At 39.5% G+C, this 26,508-nt stretch overlaps 4 protein-coding genes across 5 annotated transcripts in view; all 4 read left to right on the forward strand.

The window, feature by feature from the left end:
- The first annotated feature begins 1,111 nt into the window (after positions 1–1,111).
- LOC110852183 (protein cbp-1) lies at positions 1,112–2,116 on the forward strand. Its single transcript, XM_022100173.2, has 2 exons — positions 1,112–1,467; positions 1,596–2,116. The coding sequence occupies exons 1-2, from the start codon at positions 1,303–1,305 to the stop codon at positions 1,803–1,805; spliced, it is 375 nt and encodes a 124-aa protein (XP_021955865.1). The 5' UTR covers positions 1,112–1,302; the 3' UTR covers positions 1,806–2,116.
- Positions 2,117–2,897: 781 nt separating this feature from the next.
- Positions 2,898–7,667, forward strand: LOC110852607. Of its 2 annotated transcripts, none has more exons than XM_035853463.1 (4): positions 2,898–5,323; positions 5,897–6,069; positions 6,151–7,177; positions 7,270–7,667. In XM_035853463.1, exons 2-4 carry the CDS (start codon positions 5,899–5,901, stop codon positions 7,509–7,511), a joined length of 1,440 nt encoding a protein of 479 aa, XP_035709356.1. In that variant the 5' UTR covers positions 2,898–5,323; positions 5,897–5,898; the 3' UTR covers positions 7,512–7,667. The 2 variants fall into 2 exon arrangements, with proteins under 2 accessions (XP_035709356.1, XP_021956172.2); XM_022100480.2 differs by having other exon boundaries at positions 2,899–5,323; positions 5,894–6,069.
- Positions 7,668–7,894: 227 nt separating this feature from the next.
- On the forward strand, positions 7,895–9,499 carry LOC110851726 (60S ribosomal protein L26). Its single transcript, XM_022099615.2, has 4 exons — positions 7,895–8,033; positions 8,568–8,755; positions 9,053–9,193; positions 9,276–9,499. The coding sequence occupies exons 2-4, from the start codon at positions 8,588–8,590 to the stop codon at positions 9,426–9,428; spliced, it is 462 nt and encodes a 153-aa protein (XP_021955307.1). The 5' UTR covers positions 7,895–8,033; positions 8,568–8,587; the 3' UTR covers positions 9,429–9,499.
- A 256-nt stretch (positions 9,500–9,755) lies between these two features.
- Positions 9,756–26,508, forward strand: part of LOC110851691 (calsyntenin-1) — a 57,940-nt gene continuing 41,187 nt past the window's right edge. The window contains exons 1-3 of the mRNA XM_022099563.2: positions 9,756–10,094; positions 10,183–11,049; positions 14,362–14,519. Coding sequence (XP_021955255.1) covers positions 10,983–11,049; positions 14,362–14,519 — 225 coding nt within the window. The 5' untranslated portion in view covers positions 9,756–10,094; positions 10,183–10,982. The remainder of the gene's footprint in view (positions 10,095–10,182; positions 11,050–14,361; positions 14,520–26,508) is intronic.

Below are 26,508 nucleotides of genomic sequence, written 5' to 3' on the forward strand. Positions count from 1 at the left end.
TGTGTGTGTGATGTTTACAAGGTTGTCCATCAAGATTTAATAATTCCATAATAAGTCGATTTAACTTCGACCTCCCACGACATAAGATTGCAATAAACAGTCCAAAGGTTTTATTATGGTACAGAAACCCCATTTCATTAATGGAACTCAGAGTAATTCCGTGAGACAAAGGGCAGTCTTAATCCAGTTAATGCCAGATAATTGCGTTTCTGTCTGCTGCAGGAGTAATATTATTGATGCTTCTGCCTGCGTAAAAGCAATAATTCCTTTCCTCAGCTATGAATTAAAGTGTAAAGTCTGAAAGCAAATTTTCCTTATGTTTTGCCCATAAGAATAATTCTGACTTATGAGCGCTGTGTGTGCGTAAGCTTGTGATGATTTTACCATGAATGCATCTGATACTAATAAATTGACTTGATGGAGCAATTGCTGTTAACGTTGTTGCATTATATTTATTTTTTTACGACCAGTGATTGTTATTAAAAGAGTGTTCTTGTAAAGATGTAAATGACGCACGTTTTCTTAAACAATCAATCATGACACCTTTCCCGTGAGATACGTAGGACAAGTTGCGACGAAATGGGACAAGTTGTGAGAGGCTATACTTACACATCACTCTTTTCCCTGGCAAAGTTATCTGCTGGGACAATGATGATTCCATGCAAAGCGCCGACTTGTTAATAAATTTCACAAAGTTCATGGAATTGACAAAGAGCAATCAGGGTGAGATGATCAGGCGATGGTCGAGTGTCTCAGGGGTGGTGGACAGTGGACATCATATTTTAAGAATTATGGCATGTTCAACGTCCACTCTGCAATTTGACATGGGAATGGCATTCCCCAGTCAGCGTCAAGGAGCGTGGTTCCCCTCTAAATCCTGTATGTGGTAGTTAGCTAAATAAAAAATGTATGTAAGAACAGCTAGGGCACTAACCACTCTAACTAACACTGCATGCATGTAAAATGTATGGCTGCATGTTATAAATATAGTGGTGGTTGATAAATTATGGAGAATTGCATCATCATCGGACCATCACCTCATCTTGCATATTAAATATTTACTGCCTGGGAACTGGAAACAAAACTCAGGCCCGTATAAAAGCAGATTTGGTTGAGGTCACTTTGACCACTTCAAGTTTCTCTCTCGCTCTCACTCTCCGTTGAAATCCTTGAATTTCCGCTGAAATCTTCCTCCATTTTATAAGAAGCAATTTTGCTAACTAATTCCTCTTCACTCGTACTATCATCACACCCACGTTTTACTCCGTCAAGTGTTTCTTTCTATAAAACATCTGTTTCAAAATGATGGAAACTATTTTGGAAGTTCCTGAAATCGGGTTCGAGATCACACAGAAAATTGTGCAACAACAGCTCGTCCTTATTTTGCATGCTCACGCATGTCAGAAGCAGGAGAATTCGTATTCTCACGACTACGAAGTGCACGGCCAAGAGCAGCCAAAGGAAAAGGTACTTTTCGTCACAAATACTACCTGCATTTTATTGCTTTACTTTTGTCCACATGTACATATAAAAATCGAAAGAGATAAACTCGAGATGGAGCAAATTGTAACAAATCTTTAATCTATTTTTTCCAGTGCAAGCTCCCATTTTGCGAGGAAACGAAGAAATGCCTGGACCACATTCGGTGTTGTTTCGAACCTGACACCTGCACCCTGACCCATTGTCACCACAACAGGGAGATCATCCGCCACTGGAAGATTTGCATGAAGAAGTCCTCCTGCCAAATCTGCAGACCAGTCTACCAAGCCCAAATCCACTCCATCAAACAACGACGACGATCATGATTCACCATTTCGATTTGCTCACTACTTACTTATCCATTTGTAGATGGGAGTTTGCACTATTTCGACATTCTCACTCTCAACTGTCGAGAAGTTTATTGTTTATAATGTATTTCATAAGGACCAGTTTTGTATTTGATTATATGAATTATATGATTTTAAGTAATTTTATGCTTTTGTAACACAAATCGTATTTTTAATAAGTTTTACCCAATACATACATATGTATTACTAAACCTCCAGCAGACAGCATGGTTCGTATGCCGGTATTACATTACCATACTCGATTATTTGTATAAAATTGTAACTGCATATTCTGAAATCTTTTGATATCATTCTTGTGATGTTTGGTCACGATTTATAATATTAATCCAGTCATACATATTGCTGTATCAGTTAAAAAACCGCAAATTGCTCTACGTTTTTGCTCCCTGTCTGAATTTCATTGCTTTATTTGCTTATGCATTGCAGGGTTGAAATGAATCGCATTCGCGTGTCTTTATTTATACGCAAACCAAACAGAGAGCAATTGAGTACATGTGCTTTGTTTGTAGTGAGATTTGCAAATATGTTGACTGCACGAATCGTACGCTATCGTCTTCCGCGTATTAGACCATCGTTTTACTACACTCATCAGCTTAATTTAGAATTAAGGTTTAATAATTACACCACTTTATGCATAAATTTCACTTCACACACCTTCGCTCACATTAGTTTTATGTTTTATCGTATTAATTTAATTACAACCAAAAGTATGCACACATTCGCTTTATGAATATGCAGATTAATAACTTGCCGAGTTTAAAGTTCGCTTAATGATACCTGCTGGAAAACTAATTGGCACAAAAAGCGACTCGCTAGTAGTCGCTAGATAAATAGAGAGTAACATGAGGTTGAGGCAATGAGGAAAACAGACTGAGAGAGACTGGTACAAAAAGGAGTAGTTTTTGCATTTCGCCAATATTTAACTGATATATTTATAAAAGTGTGGACGGCATGACAAAGTGAATTATGGTTGTAATTGCTAAACCCAAACTGAGCTGGAGTATGCATGCACCTCATCAGAGAGGACATTAAATTTCATTGGCTAATTTTACCAGACGGGAAGCGAACGATGGTGCAATTCCAAATTGCATGCATACCATTCTAGACGAAAGACGCTAGCTGCCTGCAACCTTTTCGCAATTATGTAACTAGAAAGCTTGCGGTGGAGTAATTTTACGTAGGCTCTCTCTCTGCTTTTTCATGGCACACTGCTCAACTCTGCTAACTTTATTTACAATAACCGATGATTCCAAGTATTTAGCCACTTTTCTAAAGTTACTTGAGATTAACAGTTGATCAATTTCATGAGATTATGAATTATTACTGAATTTTATAATTCTGTATTGCAGATGACTATGTCACATGAATGTCATCTTTTAATCGCACGCCATCCTGTTTAACCTATGCTATACCGGCTATAAGTTTTGAGTAAATCACATTTTTCTAGCTTAGGAGAAGTAAAATACGAAGAATTACATTATTATGAGGGGAAAAATTAATAGTGGGCTTATCTATTATACTAACTAGATTTGCCCGACTGACCAAGTGAACTCAACAGGTTTGGCTGGTCGTAGTTGTTTCATTCATCTGCTGGTCTCAGTCTCATCTCGCGATTCTTTCTCTCATCATCAGTAATGCTAAATGATTTTATGGACTGTGTTGTTGGTTTGATTGGGAGGAGTATTGCTAGTCGTGGATGAATTGTTGTGTGTGCAATGTGCACTCTCTGAAAATTGAGTCAATTTCCGTGGTTGTGTCAGACGCGTCCATGATGATGATGTAGCAAGTAAAATGTTGTTACCACATCAGTCAGATTGCTTTGGGTAGGTATGTAAACTTGGCCTACTAAACTAGCAAAGGCAGAATAAGCTATGGTGGTGGTAGTAGTGCGTTACTTCATTCAGCAGCAACATCAGGTTATTGCATAGCACAATTGCAATATTACCTTAACAGTAGTGCGAATAATATAGGTATGCCGTAAGAATAGGCTGTAAAAGTTATTGTGCATGCATTGCATCAATCCCAATCACAAGCCTAAAGAAAAGACGAGTCCGCATTTCAATCCCAAATTGAGCACAAGAAGAATATTCTTTACCTTAACACCAAGCTAAACTTGTGGTAGAGCAAGTCAAAGTCGCACATTGCAAATATTTCTGCAAACTCTAACCACGCTTTGCACACACTTTGCTTGGTTTTGTGACTGAAGTGGTCTAATTCTCATGAAACCTTCGCTGTGTAGAGTTGTCTCACACAAAAAGTCTCATCTTTCTTACCCCGTCTCACATTTGAGTGAGACAGCCTCATTGCTTGAGTGAGTGAGACGGCCAAATTCGCATGCTTGCCTGTAACTGGAGGGGATTAGTGGAATAATTAACTAATAAAACCTCTTCTAGTGTGCCAAATACAGGAGAAAATATAAACAGACAAATGCGTATAATTTATTTGAGGAAGCGCATTTAACCCGTTTCTTCATCTATACGTACAAAGCAACCCGAAAAGTCGGCAACGTTCGGAGTGTTGAACTTCCTTCAACTTCCCGAATCTGAATCCGGGGTTTTGTCGTTGTTTTGTAAGTGTCTTCTTGTCTGTGGTCTGACCGAGTTTTCCAAAGTGACAGGAAGTTGCTCCACTAACCAACCGGGAAGGAAGGAGACAAGAAGTGAGTGAATATAAGGAAGGGAAGTTCTGCTGGTCCAGTGGCCCAGTTTTCACATTTTCGCCGTTTATCTTACAAAATGTTGTCCACCTGTTGACGTGCTGTGATTACGAACCTCGACCACTCATCCTTCTAATCCTCAGTCCTGGTTCACATAAATTCAGATACAACAGAGCAAATAGCAGAAGTTTACTTAAGTTTGCATGTGATTCATCCGGGTTTAACTGACCCAGCACCACCCCGAAGCCAGAATTATTTGAGAGAGGACGAGCCAAAAAACCAATCAATAATAAATACGGAAACATAAAGTGACTTCCTGTTTTGCATTCCTGTGCCGACTCTTGTTCTTCGGTTGGTGCAGCACCCACCAAATTTCTACGCGGGTCAAGACTTGAAGCAATTGTTGTTTGCAAACGAAACGCAACGCTGGTACCTCGTGGCGTGCGTGGTATAATTAAGCCAACAATGGACACCGTGCATAAATACGCCGTTGTCATATACTAATAATAGGGGGAAACTCCTTGGAGTGGATTTGTTGACTTTTCAGAGAAATTGTTTACAATAAACTTGCAAACCCGACGACGCCAGAACAAAGCGAACTAACTGCAAAACAGGAAGAGTTTCTCGAAAATGGCGTCGATGATGGAGAGAAAAACTGCTTATTGGAAATAAAATTAGTTTAGCTTTGATGCCCTCCCCCAACAATCGAACCCCGCATTTCGTCACTTCATCCCGTCCCCAGTGAACCATTCCAATTTTCACAGCATCATCGGAAACGTCCGTGTCGAGTTTAAGAGAGCGAGGTTACATATTATTGCAGGTAATAAGAAGCGGTGTCAAATTGACGAAATTTTTCACTAGCCCGTCTCATAAGTACATACGTATCCTCAACTCATTCAATAAAAGTGGTTCGCTACATGGCTTTTTTGGTGGTTGTCAATTGGCTAATAATTTTCATTGAGAAGTGTATGGACGACTCGTTACACTGCCTGAATGAATAAATTACCCGGAACTAAATTAAGACTCAATTATTATTGTCAATTGTATTGCCGCTATCAAACTTGTAGTATTATTAGTTTAGTAGTGGCGCGTCCCTTTTTTCCGAACCTTACAATCAACATGTCAACTCTAATTAAATTACCAATTTCAAGCTCGCTCTGTTTTATTACTGTCAAATGGATTGTATTTCATGACTGAGACCCTGCTTTTACTATTCCTATTTCCTCGGCTGATATTAGTTTATGCAGGAAGAGGAATTTTAGCTACCGGCAACCAGTCTCACTGATACAAGTCCAAAATATATATATCTCTATTTGCCTATTATACTTAGCTATGTAGATTTCTATTGCATATCATTGACAAATTTGCAAATTCTTGTGATATTTTGTAGCAGGAATGAAAACGACAGAAAAGGACGGGGCCCAAGATGTCCCATCCACCATTCCCCGGGTTAAACCCTTGATCCTTAAAACCCCCACAGATTCAAGGAAGCTTATCCAGAAACAACTAGTTATCCTCCTTCATTCGCACGCTTGTCTAAAAAAGGATCTCGCCAATAGTGCCAAAGTATGTTTCTTAGCTAAAATGTTGAGGCAATACTAATCATTGAAGAATTACATAATCGCTAAATGTTCTGATCTTGTGTAGCGATGCAATGTGCCCAACTGCTCCATGATGCAAGAAGTATGGCTGCACATAAAAAAATGTCGGATTGGTCCCGACTGTCCCCATATCCATTGTTCGTCCTCTCTGAAAATATTGGCTCACTGGAAACATTGCAAAGATCCCGAGTGTGCCGTTTGCCAATTGGTGCGATTGAAGGGTGCGAAACAATTCGAGTTGCACACTCAACGGCAGCAAAGTCGCAAAGAGGAAGTGGGGGTGCCCATGCCATTCGACACGACGACGAACACCACAGCCAATCCAATGTTCTTCTGTGGTACGGGTCAGTCACCTGCTTGTCGTCGTCAAGGTCTGTCTCATCATCAATGCCAAGGCCACCACCAGCCACAACCAGGAAATAAAGCTGCTGATAGTTTAGATTTATCCTCGCCATCGTCGTTGTCGTCGTGCATCAATTATTCATCTGATTGCAGCCACACACCAACTCGTAATAGCTCTTGCTGTAACAACCCTTATCATCATCATGATTCTCACTCCAGCAATGATAGTTACAGTTCCAGAGATCATCATGCTATTAATTTATACCATAATGTCGCAGCAACAGCAGCAGCAGCATCATCATCTCGCTTTTGGTCTCATTCAGATGGTTCAACTGCAATGTCACTGGCAATGATGGCACCGTTGCGTGTCTCATTTTCATCCGAAAATAATTTGCCCCATGATTGTCCAGTAGGTCAGTATTTGAGCTTAGGCCCGAATAATCCTGAGTCGTCCTACCATTTCTATCATCACCAAAATATAGAACCACCTCAGCGTCTGGATGCTCGGTGTTTAAATAACTGCTATTATGGCCAACTTAATTGTCAACCGTATTTTAGCGAAAAGAACGGAGACGATAAGCTAAAAATGATCACCAAACCTTTAGAAACACCTCCTCCTCATCTCCTGCCGAAGAGACGACCTTTTGAAGACCAGCCATACACTGATCATCCTTGCTCATTACTGCCAGTCCCTTCTGCCCACGACGTCCGACGAGCTTACGAGCAACTGGGTCCGTTCATTTTGAATTAACATGTCCAAGCCGAACCGTTTCGTAATTAATTATCAAAAGATACTACCCAATCAATCTTTTATTATTTTCAGGCATTCCTTGTCCAGTGGATGCGCTGCAACGCTTAATGGCCACACTGCCCGGAGGAATTTGTCTCGTTGAGGAAAACCAAACATATTGTTCAAAACTTGATAAAGGTGTCGTCAGTAAGATGAGAACCGCGCCTGCATCCCGTCACCGGGATGATGACAACGTCGATGCTGATGACGGGATTCATGATAGTACTGATGATGAAACCCCAGTGGTAGTGGTAGTGGGAGACCCCACAGACTGAACCTTCTTAATGAGACACATATCATATTGAGAGTAGAAATTGTGGTCAATAGTCTTCCTAGATTGTCTATATGTTCATATAATATGTCATATTTTAACCTTTGTGATCATCAGCTAAAGTTACAAAATATAAAGCAACATTTCAACTTTGAAAATATTTATTTTCATGAAAAGCGTTCATTACAAGCGTAATTCATTTTTCTACCTCGTCAAAGTGTCCACAAACGAATACCGTTTGGGTAAACACAAAATATGTTCCACCAATTTCTGCCTGCTTTGAAATGACATGAGTGAATCATGAAATTGAGACTCAATTATTGAGTGCGACTTGAGCACTATAATTCCCTTCGCATTATTATTGCATGCCAAAAATGCTTGCGTTGCTGTGAGAGAGAGGCTAACTCCTGCCCAACTGGTGGTGGTGGGTTGAGTGGGCAAATGTGAATCCTTCCTCGCGTGGCAGTTCTTCGCTCAACTCCAGTCGGCGAGACCAGCAAGACACCATAATTCTTCAAATTTTCAGGTAATTCACTTAATTTTTGAAACTGTGCTTAGAGCCAAAATTAGAGTTAAAACATCTGCATAAACTAGTCAAGTTCAAGGTTTGTATTAGATGTTGGTGGTCCCAAGTGAAATTTGCCTATCATGTTAGCCGGAAACATTTCAACATTTGTCTCGTCTGAAATTTGATTTGATTTGTCGGAATTTGAAGATTACGAAAGTTTAGTCTGATTTTTGAATGTCATTCGGCAATTTTTAAAACATGACCTGTAATAACTGTTACATAAGGATGCAAGTTTAATTGTTTTTGGTACTTAATTAGTTGGCTAATATCAGAACATTTTAATTAAACTTGGTCTTATTTTGTTTTGTTTTACTGTGTTTGCAGTTTATTACTAGTTATTATGTATATTATATATTCATAATATGAATACGTACTACACAGCACATAACTATGTTCAAATATGAGTATTTAAAAGTTTTATCTAATAGTAAAACTATAGATTGAAACTCTTTTTTTCCAAGTTTAAGTATTCAATGTGTTCGATATATGCAGGTATACACCTAGTTTCAAAAATGAAGCGGAACCCACAAGTTTCAGTGTCGAGAAGGAAGAATCGTAAGCGTCACTTCAACGCTCCATCTCATGTTAGAAGGAAGCTTATGTCGGCCCCCCTCTCGAAAGAACTTCGCTTGAAGTACAACGTCAGATCCATGCCTGTCAGAAAAGATGATGAAGTACAGGTGCGAAAAAATAATATAAAAACCAGAGCAGCAATCCATTTCAAGTTTGAGATAAACAGAATATTATTTTTATGATGACCATTAACCCATTCACTTAGACAAATTGCTAAATGTGTTGCAGACTTCTTACAGGTTTGACCATAGGTTCTCTATGATCAAATCTAGAAGTTGTGTGGCTTTGAATGAGTAATCATGCCGAAAAATTAGGCTCTGAAAAAAAAATCCACTGAATTAAGAATAGTTACTGCGGGCTCGTGCCATATTATGATGTGACTGACCAAGCTGATTTTTTAACAGGTTATGCGAGGACACTTCAAGGGACAACAAGTCGGCAAAGTCACCGCCGTCTACAGGAAACGATTTTCTCTTTATGTTGACAAAATTGTTAGGGAGAAAGCTAACGGGACTACGGTTCAAGTACCTGTCCATCCATCTAAGGTGAATAACTAAATCTAAGTAATCATCATTGTCAGCTATGCAATGAAATAGAATCCTTTATGTATTGTGGATGTATGTATAGGTCACCATTGTTAAGCTGAAGATGGATAAGAACAGAAAGGAAATTATGGATCGCAGAGCCAAGGGACGAACGGCGAAATTGGCTGCTGGGAAAGGAAAATACACCGAAGAGACAGCAATGGACACATCCTCCACTGCAGCAGCCTCTACATAATAAACTTTAAGATTCACTTAATATTCTTACGTGACTGGATTTTCCAAATAAATGCCAAGAAATTACGTCCATGGTTTGTAGCGCATATCAAATTAACAAGCATTATATTAGCATTATGTTTGTACAACACGCCACCAGCCATCGTCGTTTCCAGTGAATCTTCTACTTCTAACGACCATCTCGTTTAGGTCATACTGAATTACGTAAACTACCTCAAAAAATTATGCATTTCATCCTTTCGATCCTCGTAAATTCATACTTAATAAAAATTTTATATTTGTTTTTTTTTCATATTAGCTTCAGCAGTATAAGTAGTGGTTTTCCTATGAGAAGAGAGATGCCCTCAGAGGTACAGTCTCAGTTGTGTCGCTGACTTACTAAAGAAGTCTCAACTTGTCCATTTACGGAAAGTGAAGAGAGCTCAGATAAGAATACGAGAGGAACCATGCACAATAGGAAATGCAATATAGAATGTACCAATTGAAACCATACCCTAAAATTCTCTTCATATTGCTTACTAGTCAACGCATGTCGACTTGAATTCCTTGAACATCTCTCTCGTCTCAATCCTCAACCCTTTCCACCATATTCAGCCAACTTTTGGGAGAACCCATCATCTTCGTCAGTCCCTTCTTGCCCTTCACTTTTTGGTATTTACTGACCAAAGTACGTCATCATTTCAACGTACTATGAATCATCCTTCGATGCACATTTTCTCAATTCGTAACTGCTTGCTCATCGTTACCTTTTGCAGTATTTTTCATATTTAGCATCTGCTATTCATGTCGAAGTGGAGGTGTTAATGGATGAACTTGGGGAGCCCTGGAGCTGAAGGGGGGACGAGATGCTCGGTCTACCCCCCTTTTAGGTATGGTCCTGGTTTGTGGAGGGACCTGGTGGAAGATTGGTTGGAGCACGGCTGAAGAGTAGCTATATAGGAGGATGGTGCTTGGTGCTATCACTGCTGCCAACATAGAAAGCCTACCAACTCTGCTTCTACTGCTGATCGTCTCCTTCCAAGCTGGAGTTGTTGAAGAAAAAAGGTCTGATGGTGGTTTGGTTGGTTGGGAGAATTAGAATTCGGGTTCCGGGCTTCAGTCGGACTGCGGCACTCGAACTTCCACTTTCAAACCTTTTGACAGATCTCGGTGCATGGTGAGTAGTGAGCCAATGTGCACCTGCTGTATAATAATATTCCTCTACAACCCAAACACGTTGTTTCATCTCGAATCAGACAGAGTGTGAGTCGGGATTGCAGGGAAAGCATGGGCTCGATGAGCCAGTAAGAAAACCAAAATCAAACCAGGTGTAATTTTGATAAGGACAACAATAACAATAAAACACAGTTTTTAGTGAAAAAAAACGTTCGCCTTATTCTGCTTTATTATTATCCGTCGTCGTTATCGTCTTTGTTGTTACATATCGATGCCATCATTTGGTGCCATAATTTATTGCCAGAATAATCTTGGAGAAAGTGTGTAGTACCTAGAACGAACGGGGTGAAGGTAAATAAGTGATTGGGAAAGAGAGACGTGAGAGAGTGACTGTGAAATCATGATTAAAATTTTGGTTTTAACCGGACTCTTGTCCATCGGAGTATTTGGAACGACCAGTGAAAGAGGTAAAACTTTTACCGTAAAAGTAATTCAATAGGAATGTGAATTATCTATACTGCTTGACTTTTACTGGTTGCAAATACAAATAAAAACAATATAAAAAGCTATTCTGAATGTTAACAAACAGTCTGTACATTAAAATAAATTTTTTAAAGCGGAACTCGCATTATTACATGTCCCACCTTCTTGAGTAGTTTACAATAAATAAAATTGACCTGGTTTATGGAACTATTTTATTGACCTATTCGTCACAGTAGTAATCGTTTTCCTCTAGAAAACACAATACGAAATTATCAGGAAGTCGGCTTTATTGCTTTTAAAATAAAATATTGATGGACGCAATTATATATTTCGTAATATAATAATAATCTAATAATAGCAAGTAACTTTAAACCAGTAGCAAAAAATGCGACAGAAACACAAAACAGGCCGGGTTTAAAAATAATAACATCTCAAATTAGCGAACCACTGACTTGAACGAATAATATTTATATGATACACCCCCTTTGCTTATTATCGTCACATATTGTGACATTTACGAACAAATGCAAATGACGAGAGTGGCATTCATTTTACTCGAAAATTCACACTTCCAACATCCGTGAGACAAGGAAGAATGTGCAGGAACGACGGATGCGAATTTGGAATTAGTCATCTCGGTTTGTTTCATCGCCCTGTTCGAATCAATGCTGATTGAGTGACAGACCGCGTAGCAATTACGGTGTATGTAACCCAACCATTAAATTAACATTCCCGCGTTTAAATAAAAATTTTTCCTACTGAGAGATGACTCTTGTTACCAGAAATTTTTACTATAAATCATCTATTTTTTACCAGATGTTGGTTTAGCTTATCAGTCATATCCACCCACACACCAAAGTACAAGCAATCATGATTACAATTTTCTATATTTCCTTGGAGTACCGTAAATACAATGTATATATTAGCTTTGTGTATTTCGCTTGGGAGAATTTTGACTATTATACCAGATGCGGGGCACGAACGAAATTAACTGAACTGGGTATATTTTATCTTATCCAGGACTCTATGTAAACTGATAGTCTAATACTTTAGATCAGTTGGCATAATGGCATAATACATATATACAAACTACGTCATGGGAATTTTCGAACGTTGTATGCAAATTATATCCCATCAAAACGAGCATTATTACTAATTATACTTAGGATTAGTGAGTGGGTGGGTGCACCTTACTCGTTATTTGTAACTCATTGTTCTACTTCCTTGAATCAATTTACGAAGAGTTATTTAAATAACTCTATGAGAGCAGAAGATACAAGTTGGTATATCTGTAGTTCTGGAATGGCAGAGATTGTTTATAATTTCTGGTTGTTGGTACGTATATTTATGTGTACACATATGATGCAGTACAATTTATGTATTGTACCCTTTTTCATAAAAATACCACAATCTACAATTACTGACAAACATTTTTTTAAACATCCTCAATATTATTCGCATACAAGTATTATTTAAGCCCAATAATAAATGGTAGTTGGTAATTAATTATATTATGCTTCGTCGGTCTTCCCCAAATTTTACCTCTCTCACTACTGCGACCAGAAAATGAATACGTCCGTGTTTATTGCCCAGTAAATTTCATACCCGAGTAGGCAGTCAATAAAAGTAATAAATAATCGATGCGCAAAGTAATTTAGCGTCCCTGTTCCCGATAAGAGTTATTGAACTTTTTATTTATTTATTGAACCATAATACGCCACTGCATTTGTGCTAAAGTGGTGGTCCACCTTTGCTCGCTATGTTCGTATACATGTACACATATAACCAGAGACTGGTCAATCCCGGATTAAGGATTGGGGATTGAGATTAGGATTGGGGATTAATTAATCCTCAATCTCAATCTTTAATCCCAAGTTCTTGAATTTTAATCCTTAATCCCTAATCCCCAATCCCTCTATGCCAAGTTTAATCCTAAAGTGGGATTAGAATGGGATTAAAATGGGATTAAATTTGCAATGAATTAAAAATCGAAAAGCTAACTTCTCTTAAGATCGCTCCCTTTTCAAGAATTGATTGCATTTCGTTCATTTTTATCACATATTTAAAAATATTGCACATCATTTTGCAAAACTACTCATAACGTGGTATCCTCAATGCACAATTTTCAACATTGGTGTGAGCAATGTGAGTGCTCTGCTCAAATTCTGGTCAAAGTTTTCCGTTAAAAATAGTACCTAGAGTAAAATTAGCATTTTTCCCGTATATAATTTTTAGTGCAAAAAATATTCAATTGCCATTTAAAAATTTTATTCTTAAACTATCTAATTTTGCATGTGAAATGTTCAAAATATTTCTTGTTCCTAAGTTCAGATTCATTTAATTATTTTAAAAATCTGGCATGATGAAATTTAATGCAAACAATTAATCCAGGACTAAATTAATTCCCAATCCCTGAAAACTACCCAAAATTTAATCCCGAATTAATCCCAATCCCAGATTGAATTCAATCCCTAATCCCAATCCTTAATCCCACAATTTTAAAATTAATCCTTAATCCTCAATCTCAATCCCAAGATTTTAAAATTTAATCCTCAATCTCAATCCTTAATCCCGATATCTTTAATCCGCCAGTCTCTGCATATAACTTATATAATATAAATAAGTCGCATCGTGCCATCAGGGTTAAATAAAATGAGCAGATTTTGCAAAGTAATTGACATGCCACGGTTTGTTTGCACCAAACCAAAGAGACGAGACGATCGTGTTAAGAAGACAATTTCAAATCAATTTGAATTAATTTTTGCTGTTCGTGACGCTTAAGATGAGTTACATTTTTAATGAGCTATTATTAGTTCAGAGCTGAGAATTGCACGTTGCGTCATGATATACATTTGACATGTTTTTTAAAAATACGAATCATTGTTCACGTGTTTCTAACTTTGCATGGAAGGCGAAGGGAATAATAAATCGATATGATCGATCATTATTTATGGGTAAATTGGTTTTGCATGCAGGGAGAAAGGCAAAATTCGGGTCGAGCAAACAAACACCAGGAAGGGTATAAATGCCACATTATATAATTACAGTTTTTACTGAACGTTTCCTTTGAATGCCTAGTTTATAGCGAATGTAAGTAAGTAGTGGTTAACTTTCAGCAAACTTTTCTCTTGCCAACGCTCCCTATTCTTAAGGTTCAACGAGGAGAGAAAGCAGAACGGAATTATGTATTAAATCCCCTGGAGGAGCAGTTCCATCGAACATAGAATAATGTAGCTGGTGATGTCAAAACATAATTTATGATGAGTGTCATCCTCGTATTGTTTTGTCTTTCGCAGTGCCCCGTCCCGAGCTGGTGGATGCAGAAACGGGCTACCACGGTCTCATTCGTGAGGATGAGTTGGTCGTCGAAGTGAAACCGAAAATCCGGGCCATTGGGGCGGAAATTTGTGGATTCCGAATCGTTAGTCGACATCATGGCGAAACCCCCTTTGAGGTACGACAGAAAGCTCCTAAAGCTCGGCATTAAATTGTCCATCATTTTGTATTACATATTGCATTATCTCACCCTCCCATACTGCCAGGATAGGCAGTGGTTGTTGTTGTGAATTACTTCATGCATGCCATGTTTGCATCAATAAAATCGATTCGCAGCCGCCATGCAGCACCTTCATACATACATATTTGTCCCTCATGCTAGCAAATATTACAAGGGATACAACCTTCAATATTTTCCAAGAAACTACCACCAAAATGCAATTTCTATAATAACTTCACATGCGGACATATGCAAGAGAATAAATATCTCAGAGTTATGGATATTTGCATTCACTTGTGTACATACTTTTCACAGTAATACCAATTCCTTCACCTTAAGTATATACTCATTTATAGTACATTAATGTCGCATGAAAAATTGCTGAACTTGTGCACATAACAGAAATGCAAACGTGGCAACTTGGTTTATTGTTTGCTTGTTCTTCGTCAACCCAGGATTTCGACATGGAGAGAGACTTCTTCCCCGTCGTCCTCTTATTTAAAGAGCAAACACCTGCCAAATTGCGAATCGATGTTCTGTTTTGTGTGTACAGTACTTACTATTCCTACTCCTAGACTAACTACATATGCCCAAAAGTGCTTATTATCCTTTGGTCCAACTTAAGTAATTGCCCAACAACAAAGTGTGCTCTGCTTCTATTTACTCAAACTATTCGAGTCAATTTATCTTCGTACTTTGCTTTATGAGGTAACGAAATGATGCCACAGAGGAGAAGATTTATGCATGTAAAAATAAAGTGCTCGCGAGTATTCATCCTCCAAAAAGCTGTTGGGCGAGAGATAAGATACACTTTTACCTTTTCATATACTTACCCGGCAAACAGTTTTTTTCGCAGTTTCGAATCATATCCTACTCTGACGTATGACTGACACCCTATATTGACAGACTGACGGGTTGCTTGTGTTCTTAACATGTTGTGCATTGCACATATCTCTGCCAACCAACGATATATATCGTCATCGTGGTTTGCAATGTTTCGATTTTTGGTTAATTTTGTCAAAGCTTGAGCAGAATGTTGGCAAGCACTTTTTCTCAGTTTGGCACACCAAGTCAAACAATAATTTGCCTTTCAATATCTTCTCTGGGATGATGACCTGTCAAAGTCGAGCAATATAAGAGGAACGTTAATCAAAAAGTAAGGTTCATCAACTGAGACTATGCATGCGTGTATCTGCTTATTTTAAAGAGCTTCATCAATGATTACCCGAAACTTTTTTCCGCACATTCCAACCAATTATCCTACCCGGTAAAAAATTCCGGTACAATTTCTTACGCAGAACTGATTTTCGTGTTTTTTGTGTACTCACTCTTGACAATGAGAACCAGCTTGCTCTTGTTACTTCTATGCCGTAGTTTCTTTCAGTTGTGGATTTTCCAGTCTGGATGGATTCTCCTACCTTGCAAACAACTTAGCTTAACTTAGGATTAATATGCATTGGGGAAAAAGAATGACTGACTGACGCATAATTTTTTATCACAGCCTAGCTAAAAATAGGATCATGCGTAGCTAATACACAATGATGTGGTATGGAGCCGTACATAAAGCATGTGATCGATTTTCGGCGAATTTTGACCCCTACCCCCCTGGTGTAACCTGTTGGGAAGGATAGAATGCCTTAACATCTACCCTCACCCCTCCGCAAGTCGATCATTCGCTATTTGCACAGTCCTTATCCGGATATGACAAATTCATACAAACGCCGCAAAGTGAATGAATCTTTTATCCAACAATGCATTTAATGTGTGCTTAAGTACACCAAGGATGTCGAGTAATGTTCCATGAAGAGTTCGACTTTTGCTGATAAATATGATGAAAAAAGAGTTTGGGAAGTTTAACAATTATTTGGGTTGATCTTATGTCGCTTACTCGCCTCAATGAGTCATATATTTATGTACATATGCAAAGATCACCTTGCGTCTAAATCCGTCTATTTGGTCATCATCCATATATCTGGGTGATCTCATATGCTGTGTTTTACAAATATTCAGTGCAGTGATGATTATTAGAATCGTGTCTCTCAGCAAGAGACCTAAATTGATGGGAGATTGAATTTCAAACAGGGCACGGCAGACGACTTATTTTGAGTGTTTTTTCTCTAGGCATGTTGGTGTATCTTTACTTGCTCATCCATCATGAACCGAAACAAAAAAAGATTTTTGTTGATAAGTGCTGCTCTCTTGATGAACCTCGTCATCAAGTTCAGGTCACTCACGATGAAGTATAACTACCTATAACCTAGCCAACATTATGCGACACAGACGTCTCCTCCCCATTAAAAGTGACGGGTCGAGAAAAATGTCCAACTCCATCCTCCAACCTGTTTTTGTTGCAAAGTCTTTTATTTTACAAACACACGACAGATTGAAAGTTTAGATTTTGGATTTGGATAGACGACTCGCCAGAAAAGAAGAGAGAGACGCTCCTTCTCGACGCTCTTCTTGCTGGGCTGGGCAAACCAAAGCCAATTCAGTCAGAGGAGGAATTAGTTTGCAGTCATTTTGTAGCCGTCTCTGCTTGCAGAATTACCAATGAGGCCAATGGGTCATGCAAATAGCGTGTGGGCTCAAGAGCCAGAGAAAACTGAACCGATTCATTGCCCACTGAATTTTGTTGGCTTGCAAATCATACTTTGATACTGAGAAATATACAGATGCGTAGATGAGCCATTCATTACAATTAATTGGACTGTAACATCAAAGGAGAATTGTCAAGATGTCCAAATATTTGCCAGTTTTTACTGAAAATATTGACTTGTCAGGTTTGATTGAGAGGAGGAGGAGGAGACACAGTAGTTTTAGATTACGGACGAAAAACATGCTAATTTATATTCAGGGAGCTTTCTGCTCAACAAAACAAGTCGAAGAAGTGATCAAAGCATGAACTTAATTGTGCTAAACATTTGATGAGCTAATGAATACAATCGGGAAGGAATCTATAATACCTGTTAGTAGTCTTTATCTATCTAATTGAGTTGGATAATTGGACATGAAATATTACTGACACAACAGACAGACAGACCCACAAATTCGCCTGCAATTAACATGGACAAAATATATGTTATCGTAATTATTAAAGCAACCTACCTACCTAGTACCTATCTATGTACATATGTACGTAACTAACTTATAGCAAGTGACATTATTAAAGTTAGCACAAAAGGGTTTCAAGGATTCCGTCATTTGTTGACACGTCTAGTGTATACACACATTAAATTAATCAACATTTTTATTTTATGTACCTGTGTATGTACATATGTACATATTCATTCATCAATAAGAAATTTGATCTTAAATCAATCAAACTTGATATTTTATTATTGCACGCGGAACTTATTTATATTCATCTGCAAACATAAGCAAGGAATAGTTAATTTATTTCCAAACTTTTCCAACCAATCGAGCTCAGCTATAGATTTCCATGAGTCGGATTAGATTCGTTGTTCCCGACGACTCAGCCAGTTTAAATCAGGGTGGGCATTAACATTACGTCACATCATGAATTATTTGCAAGCAAGGGCAATAATTTTGCTAGTTTATGATACGTTTATTGCAGTTTGCAATTTGCAGAGCTTGAATTTATTTAACTAATCAGGAAAACTAACCTAGTGCAGACTTAATATGGCCCGAACCCAGTCGTCAGGGTCTCTCTAAGCAATTTGTTGATCATTATGCCAATTCAATTGCAGACAGACAGACATGATGATTCCATAAGGCCTGGTTTGGTCCAAAAATTATATAACTTGTCTGCATGCATTGCCTGCAGAATAAAATATGAAGTAATTTCCATGCTCATAAATAAGTATTCTTACATCACAGGCCATCCCACACACTCATTGTTATTGCACAAGTTTGCTTTTTGCATATTTTGCACTGGAGAGCATTTATGTGCAGTCATCATTTTCCGTCTGGAGGCAGAGTTTCAAGCTCGCATGATTCATCGTGGTCAATTTGCATAATTTATTTTTTCAAATTGAAAGTATGTACAAACCAAGCACTTGGAAATTATGCTGGCTGTTGATGGCAAATAAATACTTGTGGCGAGGTCAAAGAGCTAAACAAATTTGTTGCAAATTCAATCCTCTAATTGAGCTCGTTTAATAAGCAATTAGAAGCCGGACTGAGTTGAAATGAGTTTGGCAATATTCGAAATTGGTTCATAACATGACGACTTATCTCTAAAGTCGTTCAAGACATTTCTTACCTTTTGTCACCCTATTCAATACACAAAATAAATTAGTTTGGTTCCATAAATAACTCATTTAAAAGGATTCCTAACGATGTTTGTTGTGAAATTGAGTTTTCATTAATTTCATTGTGCGCTGGCTGTGTACTGGATTGGAAAAATAATTAATGGGCGTCATTGCACGTACACATTTTGCAAAATACTTTTGCATATGTTCAAGTATAAAGGAGCCAAGTTATGCATATTCGTGCCTAATCCACCAATAACACAGCATCAAGGAATTTGTTCCTTGTCGTTAGTCACCAAATTTATTGGGGCGGATGGAGGAGGAGGAAATACACTCCCTTCTCTGACGAGTGCAATTAGTTTGAAGGTGTGAATACATCTCGGTCGGATTCAGTTCAAATTAAACAAACAAACACATTATTTGTATTCGACTGTCGCCGTCCTTCCTGGAACGGATTGGTTAGGCAGCAACTTTCATTAACATCAAAAGTTACAGTTATAATTCTTCGCTAGCTCGAAATTCGAAAACTTTTATGCTTTTCTACATACATTGAGAGTGATGCTTACATCATAAAATTTTAGACACTTTACAGTTGAAGAGGGAAACCCTGATGTTGGTGGCTTGTTAGAATTAAAAAGACTTCCAACTTCATTCTCACCCTGTTATGACATTACATTTGCATGTTCTTACAACACCCGTAAATCATAGAGAAATCGAAAGTGAACGATTTTATGTGTATGTTTGTACGCGATAATGGCACCAATCCTTCAAATTTTTTCCTACATTTAAATGCACGACGACCAACCAGCAGCAGTTTCCATTTGGTATATCCACACCACTCGTCGTACGTGGCGTAGAGAGGAAAACATTTCTTGCCACAAAGTTTTGGAGAAATTCCTGTTTCACTTTTTATTGGGTTAACGGCTACAGTGTCAGGTCGTTGAGAAGTTGCCAACTGCAGGGTGATTAATTCCAAAGGAAATGGCTCAAAATATGTTAAAAAACTGGATCAAGTTATGCTTCACATTTCCTTCTCTAACACCCGGTGATGACAGCAATATTTCTGTAAACAATGCATAAAATTCTAAAACTTTTTAGCTAGAGAAGGAGATTATCTATGTGCGTACCCAGTTTGTCCGTCTGCCTATCTGTTTGGGACACGGAAAAATCCACGGAATCGATTTTGACCAACTTTAGTTCAACTTAAAATGCGCATTTTTTTTGTAAAACGGGGGGTGTCAAAAATGTCAACTCACTGGTTTCGAAATTAAGAAATTCTAAGCAAATGACTGGCTCGGGCTGTGCAAATGAAGCTGCACTGCAGTTTTGTCATATTTCGTTGCGTATTATAATTTCTCCGAAAAAATCAGACAGGTCTCTAAAGTAGAATTCATATTTGGATGGACTCGGAGTTCATTTCCCTTCAGAGACAGCCCGTCACTTTGTTTCCTTTCGGAGATGACATTCAGGAGGAGGAAAGGATTTCGAAACTTCACCTGGATTGAATTCTCCTTCCTCGCAGACAGACCTCCCAAGAATCGACTTCTGTTGAATATGTTTTGATTTGGGATGTCAGTCGGTTGGTTGCAGCATCGGGGAAAGTGGATCGAGCACAAAATGGTTATAGAATCCCATCCAACAGCAGAAGCTCCTGCCTTTTATGAAATAAAATAAAAGCCTCGAATCGAGTTTTGATATTTTTCTCTGAAAGCTTTCCCTCTCGTGTTTGATTCGAATTTGACTCGTATGTTTCCATTTTCCTATTCCTTGCAAGTCTCCAAGTCTCAATTTACAAGATCATGACGAGACTGGAGAAAATTTTGACATGGTTTTGACATTTGCCCGACTCCCATAAAACAAAGAGTAGAAACCTCGGCAATAAATCTGATCATGATTACAAACCGTCAAGGTTGTAATCACTGCCAAGTTGATGTGCGCCAGATAAAGGATTTATTAATCAAGTGCCAAGTTGCTCCACGACAGAAGGGCAGCATTTTAGTAAACTTGCCGAGTCCCACTACCGCTGGTCCGACCTTTTGTCGCCATATTCCAAGAATCTATCCAATTAAGGAGGAAAATGTCTGCGTGGTGGACACTTGATGGACCAACAGAGCTGGAACCCAAGATCCTAACTTTGGTGTCTATAACTCGCCAAAAGTCACGGAAGGATTTGAATGTGAAAGTTGTACTTGTCCTCCATGGTTTGGTTCGCGGTGATGACGATGACCTCGAGAGTTGTTACAGTTTTCCAGTTAAAACTTTCTCTTACTTAATCTTCACTTTGCATCTACCAGACCATGAACAAAAGGATGTGTGCCTATTCTGCAGCACATTCCACAGACACGACATCATGCGCGACGTTGTTATTAACTGCTTTCCTAGTCCACTCCTGATGCCCACAATTTATTTCGTTTACTTAACCAAGCCCGTTCATCTCTCTCTCTAATTCCCTTATTACCCAAGAGGAGAAAAATGAGTCCCTTAAAAGATACACTCAGAGAGAGCTGCTAGTGAGCCAACCACGACCACCAAGATCAGCAGGGCAGCCCAAAAAGTGGGAGGTTCTTCTTATACCACACTCAAACTTCTCCCTCTCTCTGAAAGTAATCCGGGTGGTGGAAGGAGCGGTTAGTTAGGATAACGTACGACATGACACGGCAGGGCGGAATTAGCGGTGGGAGTAAGTGAGGAGTTGTGTACTCGGAGGATGAAATTGACGGGAGATGTGAGAAGTTAAATGAGAAAAGTAAGGAATCTTCTCGTGAAGGGAGAAAAAATGGTCAGAGCCTGGCTGGTGACTAATGCTTTCTCCCATTTGGGGGGCTCCACAGCCATCGTCATCCCACTTTCTCCCAGCATTAAGCGTGATAATGGGTGCTGGATGGCAGGAGGGGTGGATGAGCTCCAACTTGACTCTGGTTTCCGGAAAAGGATGGATCCTCTTCAGAAGGGAAGACGACATGGGAGCATCATCCTCCATTGCACCACACGTAGCGTAAAATAATGCAATGGAATCGTCCCCTAAAATCCTGCTTTTCAGCCTCTGTGAACGAGCTAGGCTGCGTTTTCGGTGTGTGGTGGCCATATCGATCCGAGGCATAAACTCCTTTCTCCAATTTCTCCCCACTCTTCCTGCCTCTCTCCTTCCTCGAGGTGACGCATTCACGTATCATGAATGTATGAGCAAACTCTTTTCAACTCCTTTTTCTGAAAATAATGGACCCATCTGGTTGCACACTGCAAAAGTTGCCAAAGTGGAAAACGTTGCATTATTATAAATGTAAAACACGCCAACTTTTATAATTGTGACATTTCCCTTTCAAATTAGAATCTTGGCTTCAAATGCCAGAATTAGGAGCTAACCTTTAATTGTCATGCTTAAACTAACTACCTGCGAAAGTTCACCATTGGCAGGACGAGCTCTATGACCAAACGTCTGCATTATTCACAAGCCGTCGTCCTTCCTTCCTTCACGTAACTTGCCATACACAGAGTTTGGAAATAATGGGAAACCCTGCAGTAATGAGTCGAATGAAATTATGATTCGCAGGAGGAATAATGGAGAGAATGACAAGCTGTGCACACGGGGCTGCGTTATGTATCTATGTCGCATATACGTATTTAGTTAACGACACCATACGGCTAACTACTCGTATTGTGTTGTCCAGAATACAACACAGCTCGGTCGTTTCCATCCAGTTTATAATAATGCAAATACTGACGACAGGATTCGCAGGTTGGAGGGAGACGAATCCTTGTGTGAAATACAATTAAATTTTCATCTGCACCAAAAGGAGAGAAGAAAGCAAATGGCGCATCAAGGCTGAGCTGTTGGGGAAAGGGAAAGCTTTTCAGCCAGATTTTGGAATGTTCATTCCATTCAAATGTAGGTAGTTGCTGGAGTCTGGCTGGATGTTTTAGTGGTGGTTAGTGATGTGGTTGCTAACTCGATGCTCTATTGGGTGGATTGTCGATACGGAATTTTGTGGTCGATTATTTGAAGTACTCGAAACAAGTGGAAAATGAGTTGGTTGCGTGGTCGAGAGAAAAGTTGTTCCGCTCAAGTGGAACATTGCGTTGGGTATAGAAATAAACACGTTAATTGCTTCCACGTACAATGTAAGCAAGGGGAGGGCGAATCCCACACGGTTCGCTCCAGTGTGCTCTCTGCTCGGGAGTAAATACTTGTAGATAACGGTCGGCCATGAAACGGAGGCAGAACAGGGTGCGTGGAAAATTTCACCAAGACATGGCTCCTGCTTTCATAAAAAATCCACAGAATTTCCTTTACAGGGAAAAAATGTTGGAGTCATCAATATTTTTAGAAGCCAGAAATATCGCGAACGAATTTGAGGAAGCATATAACTTCTCCACTTTTTTTTTAGTACTTTGCTATTCAGGGTAGAAATGAATTGGAGAAAAAAAGTGAGCTTTTGTTCGCCCAGCCCTCGCTCCCTTTCTCTCAGACAAAGAGAGAGAGAGAGAGAGATAGTCGTGTGATATGACGCGTAGTGGTGGGAATGAGTCGGTCGAGGGGAAAGTTGCTGGATTCGAGAGAGAAAGTTGTTAGGTTTGGTTAGAGAGAATTCAAAGTGGAGCCGGATTGGATGTTTGAGTTGGAGAAGCGATGCGTCAAGGGGAACATGAAGTTAACACTTATCTCGATTAGTATAGAATATGAAAAATGACAGTTGCATCCGTGCTATGCAGCCCTCTCATCTTGGGGTTCGCCCGCAGTCGTGATGACACTTTCCCCCATCCCATCCATGCTTCTCGGTTGGAATATTCCACCATTTCTGCTCAATGCACCACCTGAACTTGGAGCGTGCCCATGTCTCCTCAATGTCATATTGACTCTTATAACACAACTAACTCGTCCTCGGAATTTGGATTCTGGACAACTTTCTCTGCATGAAGTGCTGACTCACACGCCATGTCACGACGCACTCTTTCTCCAATCCAGTGGGAAATTTTATGATTTCATCCGCTCCATTCCACCCTCGCAGTTGACATTTTATTCTGATAATCCCAAATTGTGCTGTGTCCCCACAACGCAGCAAATTCGAAGTAAACCATGTTCGGCACGTAGGCGGAAGAAATATTGAGAATATTTCCCATTCTTTTCTGATTGCGGTATGAAATTACAAGTTTTGCATAGATGATTATTTACTTAAAAAGTGTGCTCGCCGGCTTATTCTCCTTCCCAACATTTAATCCATGTATAGATTGCAGGGAGCTGAAGAGTTTTCGCTTGGGAAAGAGTTTAAAGTACTCTTTCAAAAGTACATAGTTTGGCCGTTCTTTCCCTTCTTCTTCCCCTCCTCATCATCGAATAAGTCGAATGAAAGAAGTTCCCAACAATGATAATCGCTCGTAATAGAAAACATCTGGAATTCTGAAAGTTCTTCCCGTTAGCTGGACCGAGTGTTTCGGAGTAAATGAGGGAAAACAAGAGGAGGGCGAAAAGTGAAAGCAATTGAAAACAATTGGACTGACTGGATGGTATGGCATGCTTGGTTGGTTGGCTGGTGGGTGGTTGTAGTAATTTCACAAGTCGGGCTTCTGCTGCTGCTCTTCAGCTCCTCGATTTTTAGATTGTGAGCAAGAAAAGCAGAGCAAAGTTTTCTTTTTCAACTTTCTGCGTCACTCGCTCCAATGATGATTTCGTCGAGTTGAGCATTTATTCCTATCCAAAAAATAGATCTCTCGATATTAAATAAAAAATAACGTGACCAAATTTTCCCAAAATTGTGAAAGCATTTTCGAGTGAGTAAATGCTAAAGGAGGAGAAAGCACGCCGCACACGACGGTTTCTCCTTTTCCTCTGAGGAAAGGAAAGACCGAACAAGTTTCAGACCTTGCTCTCTGCCAAGTAGTCCCTTCCAAAGAAGACGAGAAAGACGAAGAGTTGCAATGCAATGAGTCATCCAAAGTTCCGGAAAATTACCGTTTTTTGTTGAATGCATTCATTCCTTCTTTTCTGTCTCATGTTAGAGTTGTTCCGACATGGATTTCCTTCTGCTCACGACTGACAGACTTTTATTTTTCCACCCAATGCCACCCATTTCGTACAACGAATACGACGGAGAAATAAATACAATCTCAAATCTTGCGAGAATAAAATCTAATGAGTTATGGCCTCAATTGGAGCACATTTAATCCATATCCAGTGATCAAATGGCACGTCTTTCATGTGGTTATCTTCCTAAAAAAATACCAGACAGAAATTATGAACCTTGTTTTTTTGCTCGTCGTCTTTCCAAGAAACCTTGTCCTCTTCTTTTTAATACACAATTGCGAGAAACGGCATCCTTGGATGGAAGTCGAGTACACAAAACTATTGACAGGCAGGACAGCCTGCAGCAAGCAGCCCAGCGGCGAGGACAGCTTAGAAAAGTGGCACCATTTTGCTACATACATAGTTTTCTTCCACGTCTTGTGCCGCATTAATTGTGCGACCTCTTTCGTGACCCACTTCATCCTAATTAAATGCATTCTGCCAAATATCATTATTGCGACTGTAAGCTTGTAGCAGCATAAATTACTATCAACCCGGGTTTTCTGGATTACATTTTAGAGGGGATACGTTTTTGGTAGGAAATTCCGAGATGATTCGTCGGCTGGGGATGAGCCCTGAGCAGGAGGAGGAAGAAGGCAAAGAAAGTCTGGGTGACAAGGAAGGGAAAGTCTGGCAAAGTGAGTAACGAAGCAGCGAGATGAACCAACTGTTCCTTTCCGTCGTAGTTTTCTACACAGTCTCGCGTGTTGAGCTGTATTGAGGGAGAAAGCGAATGGATAAATGTATTGGGTGCAGAAGAAGAAGAAGAAGAAGAACACGTCTCATGATGAAATTGGGATTCAGTCCTCGTTCCCATTCAGACAACAATCCTCATCTCCGCACTTTCGAAGTTTGGGCATTCATGACATTACACCATTGCACCAAACGCCAACTGCTTTTGAATGCAAAACCAAATCCCCCAAGCACAAGTTCTGGACATTTTCTCAACTAATATTGTAGCGTATTGCGTCCGAGCTGAGTAGGGTCGCTCTGGGAAAAGTATGTAATATGCAGGCATCAACTGCCCAGCTTTCCATCAACCCACGACTTGGAGCACTAAAGATAAACTTTACTCGACATAAATATGAATCAGCGAGCTGTGTCGGTAGGTGGGTAGCTTTCAAATCTGATGTGTACAACTCCATTTACTGCACACATGCCGATCAGATTTGAATTATTGCACACGATATCGAGGGACGAGAGGTATTGCGGACGAGAGGGAACTGAGGAGTCGGAGGATGGTGTGAGAAAAGTCATTCGCCGTCGAAATGTGCCCATTAGACTTAGCACTGAACTGACTGAGCTGGATGTATCGATGTATCGATACGTCGGACAGGAAGTGGCATGAGATGAATCCTATTACAAATCCGTGGATGGACTCTTTTCGTTCAGCCTTTTCTCAAAGACTGAACGATTTGCGTCCGCCTCAATTGCCCGAGGAAGTTATTGGATGTTGTTTTTGATATCCGGCGTGGTAGTGAAAGTGCTTCGTGGCAATGGAGCGTGTTATTATTTCTCTCCGAGCGAAACAAGAAGGAAGACAACCACAATGCCGACGAGAGAGGACGATCCTGTAGTGCAGATAGATAACAACAGACACCGTGCTCTGCAGCAGGATCCTCTCTGTCTTCCTCTTTCTCCCCACTTTAACATACTTTTTTCACATTTAGAAGCAGCA

The sequence above is a fragment of the Folsomia candida genome, unplaced genomic scaffold, assembly GCF_002217175.1.
Source record: "Folsomia candida strain VU population unplaced genomic scaffold, ASM221717v1 Fcan01_Sc007, whole genome shotgun sequence".
Taxonomy (NCBI): Eukaryota; Metazoa; Arthropoda; class Collembola; order Entomobryomorpha; family Isotomidae; genus Folsomia; species Folsomia candida.